At 36.5% G+C, this 4,305-nt stretch overlaps 1 protein-coding gene across 2 annotated transcripts in view; it reads left to right on the forward strand.

Annotated features, from left to right (window-relative positions):
• CCNT2 (cyclin T2) overlaps positions 1 to 4,305 on the forward strand; it is a gene marked incomplete at its 5' end in the record, with an annotated part of 44,576 nt that extends 40,271 nt beyond the window's left edge. The window contains 2 exon segments of one of the 2 annotated variants that reach the window (XM_014584659.2): positions 1 to 907; positions 1,009 to 4,305. The exon segment at positions 1 to 907 is cut by the window's left edge and continues 16 nt beyond it. In XM_014584659.2, coding sequence (XP_014440145.1) covers positions 1 to 907; positions 1,009 to 1,076 — 975 coding nt within the window. 2 annotated transcript variants of the gene reach the window in all.

A 4,305-nucleotide genomic window follows, 5' to 3' on the forward strand; every position in this document is an offset into this window, starting at 1 on the left:
TACAGTTTGTCATCACATCAAGAATGGCCTCAACATCAAGACTCAGCAAGGACAGAACAGATGTACTCACAGAAACAAGAGACATCTTTGTCTGGTAGCCAGTACAATATCAACTTCCAGCAGGGACCTTCTGTGTCACTGCACTCAGGATTACATCACAGACCTGACAAAATTTCTGACCACTCTTCTATTAAGCAAGAATATACTCATAAAGCTGGGAGCAGTAAACACCATGGGCCAATTTCTGCTACTCCTGGAATAATTCCTCAGAAAATGTCTTTAGATAAATATAGAGAAAAACGTAAGCTAGAAACGCTTGATCTCGATGTACGGGATCATTATATAGCTGCCCAGGTAGAACAGCAACACAAGCATGCACAGTCACAGGCAGCCAGCAGTAGTTCTGTAACGTCTCCCATTAAGATGAAAATTCCCATCGCAAATACTGAAAAACCTGAAAAATACATGGCAGATAAAAAGGAAAAGAGTGGCTCGCTAAAATTACGGATTCCAATACCACCCACTGATAAAAGCGTCAGTAAGGAAGAACTGAAGATGAAAATAAAAGTTTCCTCCTCAGAAAGACACAGCTCTTCTGATGAAGGCAGTGGTAAGAGTAAGCATTCAAGCCCACACATGAGCAGAGACCATAAGGAGAAGCACAAGGAACATCCTTCAAATCGCCACCATGCCAGCAGTCACAAGCATTCCCACTCACACAGTGGCAGCAGCAGTGGTGGCAGTAAACACAGCGCTGATGGGGTACCACCCACTGTTTTGAGGAGTCCTGTTGGCCTGAGCAGTGATGGCATTTCCTCTAGTTCCAGCTCTTCAAGGAAGAAGCTGCATATCAATGATGCATCTCACAACCATCACTCCAAAATGAGCAAAAGTTCCAAAAGTTCAGGTAGTTCATCTAGTTCTTCCTCCTCTGTTAAGCAGTATATATCCTCTCACAACTCTGTTTTTAACCATCCCTTACCCCCTCCTCCCCCTGTCACATACCAGGTGGGCTACGGACATCTCAGCACCCTCGTGAAACTGGACAAGAAGCCAGTGGAGACCAACGGTCCTGATGCCAATCACGAGTACAGTACAAACAGCCAGCATATGGACTACAAAGACACATTCGACATGCTGGACTCGCTGTTAAGTGCCCAAGGAATGAACATGTAATCATTTGTTTAGGTCACTTTTTCCTTTCCTTTTTTAATTTAAAAATTGTTAGAATGGAAAACTTCCTTCCGATCTAGCAGTGGTAACACCTGCTGTTGCCGCCACTGCTTCAATATTTGTAAGTGCTGCTTTATTCTTCATTCTAAAAAGAAGAGATTATAGTAAACAAGTCTTTATCTCCACATATGATAGTGTTATAAATACTGTAAAAGCATGGAAGGTGCAAAACTCAGTATTTCTACAATCGCAGCTAAGAACATTAGGATGAATGACTGGCTGCTTCTAGGAATATAAGATGCCTCAAGCATTCATTATTTATAATTTGAATACTGTAGCTATTTTTTGTTGTTGTTGCTTGGCTTTCGAATGAGTGTAAATTGTTTCCTTTCGTGTATTTATACTTGTATGTATGATTTGCATGTTTCAATGATAAAGGGATAAAACAGTATGCTGACAGCTGTTTACAAGAAAGTGGAGAAAAAAATGTACATACATTTTTGTATGTTTAGATATTACCATAAATACTCAGGATTGTAGCTGCTTGTAAGTATAACAATATACAGAATAACTTTATTTTATCTTGTCAGAGTCCATCACTAATCTAAAACAAAGGTGGCACTTTTTCATGTTAACCTTAAACTCTAGGCCTTACTGGATAGCCACTGAAGGGGGACACTTCACTACCAGATGGGTATGCAGTGCCACAGGAGTTCATTTACACTGTGAGGCACTGAACTTTTGCCTTCAGAGATTCTGACAAGATTGGCTGCTGAAATAGCCCCTGATGTTCTGAAGGCTTGAAGAGGCGAAAATTAAGTTTACATACTCTTGATGTGAAGTGCATTTAAATGTTTGTTGGCTTGTTGCAGTACTATACGACAGCTTTTAATAATGGTTATGTGGATTACTGTGATTTGAAAACTAAACTCACAAAAACTTACATAGTGAAGAATTAGTAAGTTTTTTCTTAAAGAAATTTAACACTACATATTTGAGCAGTGAACAGGGATCACTTTTCCTTTAGCATTCAGAACGACGACGTGTTCTTACATATACTCTTCCCCTGACGCGTGCTTGTGTGTGATGCCATGTTTCTTTTTCAGGTAAATGCAGTCTTCCTTATACAAATGAAATTAAACCTATGCTCTCAGTTCTTTCATATTCTAACAATAAAGAAAAAGATCAATGACTGTGCATTGTACCTGTATTTATAGCTTCTGGTTGTTATCAGGAAGCTCTGTTAGAAAAAAAGGTTAGCCTCCAGGTACACCATCGGTGGAGGTTTTACCTTTGTTTGCACAACTCATATATTCCTGATGCAGTAAAATTTGCACAGTCATCTGACTTCTGATCAAACTGTAGTCTAACTTGTTGAGATTTTGTCTTAAACACTTGTAATATGGCTCTTGTTTATCAGCTAATCTTGAATTTATTCTGTGGTAAATCTTTGAGATGTTGAGTATCTTTGAGATGGGTTGGATTCAACTTCTGTTGAACTACAAACTGTCTTAATTTTTCCTCTGTGTATATGAATTATTTTTGTTACAAAGCCACTGATATGTGCACAATTGTAATTTTACTCAAGTATGTTGCAGTTGTAAATATTAGAGTTTAATCTTGTGCTCTGCTTTTATTTAGCAATTACTTAATTTGCCAGTAGCTTTATAATTTTTTTTAAAGATAATTGTTCATTATTTTGTCAATGTTATTTGAGCTCGAAATACTAGGATCCTCTTTCTAGGGACTTTGCCTAGGTAGCATGTCCTTACATTTGTTCTTGTCTTGCATAACTTTAGTAATCTTTGTCATTGTATGTAACTATGTTGCTCTGTATGGCATAATATTGTATCCATAAACATGGTAATTTTGATACAGTTACACTTTTACAGTGGTACATAATCCAAGGACTAGTGTAGAATTAAGCTGAGTGCAAAATGAGGGAGGGGGCAGGGTTTTGTTCTTGGTAATCTAGATGTGAAACCTCTACAGAGCTATCATGTGAAATGACATAGGGTGGTTGTGCTACTGTATAATTGGGATGATAATACAAGGAATTTTAATAAGATTTTGTAAAGAATATCCAGAAAAGTAGTGAACATATTTTCAGTATGATATAGAAAACAATGTGAATATTTAAGGTCTGTGACTATAGTTAAACTTCACTAAGACTTTGCAGAATTGTTTTGAGATGTGGGAATAAAGGTAATTTTGTTGAATCTTTATTGGTGCTAATGATGGACAGTTAAAAAGATAGGTAGTGTATATTGTTATGGGTCAGTACTTATTAGTACTTCCAAAATTGAATTTGAAATGCTATGTATTCACTTTTCACTCTGTAAATGTAATTCTTTACAATGACTTTATTTATTAAAGGGCAGCCAGTTGTAATTTTTACAGGATTGTGTGAGCTGTTCAAACTCTTTAACCTCTGAACAGGATATTAAGCTTCCAAAACCACAATGGGAATTAAAATGGAAATTCTTTTCAGTTTCATTTCCATTAAAGAAAACCTTTATAATTCATAATACCATGAATTTGCTTTAACCATCTCATTTGCATAAAATAGTTCATCTGCCTGGTCCCATTAGGCTCTACCAAAGAAAAAGACTCCAGTGAACGGACGTTATTATCGTGAGTCTTGTAAGCAGCCATAATAAACCAAAATAGTATCAGATTTAGATTTGAAATTCCACCTGTGCAAAGTACTGTTAAGGTGATACATTTTTTATGAGATTTTTAAAAATATTTGAAATATTAAAAAGCATTATCTTTAAACATGCTATAAAAGAGTGGTTCATTTTTAAGTTCTTTTCCCTAGATCACAAATTTGTTACCTTCATGCAGAAACACATTGCAAAGAAAGGCTTTACTTCTACCTCTTGAACTAGTTTTCTAGTATTGAACTGTGCCCCCTTATGTATTATATTTGCCTTAGACACTAAAAATATATTTTCAGAACCAAAGCAAAGGGGTGTCTGTTCTCAGAAACATTTGCAGAGGCTCATTTTACAAAACTGGTGGTGGTTTCCTTTTGTGGTAAGACCTTGAAAAGTTTCCTAGTTGTAGTAAAATACTGAAAAGTTATGTCATCAGCCCCATGTTTCTCTCTTAAGGCAATCACACATACAG

The sequence above is a fragment of the Tupaia chinensis genome, unplaced genomic scaffold (assembly GCF_000334495.1).
Source record: "Tupaia chinensis unplaced genomic scaffold, TupChi_1.0 Scaffold147433_1, whole genome shotgun sequence".
NCBI classification, from domain to species: domain Eukaryota; kingdom Metazoa; phylum Chordata; class Mammalia; order Scandentia; family Tupaiidae; genus Tupaia; species Tupaia belangeri.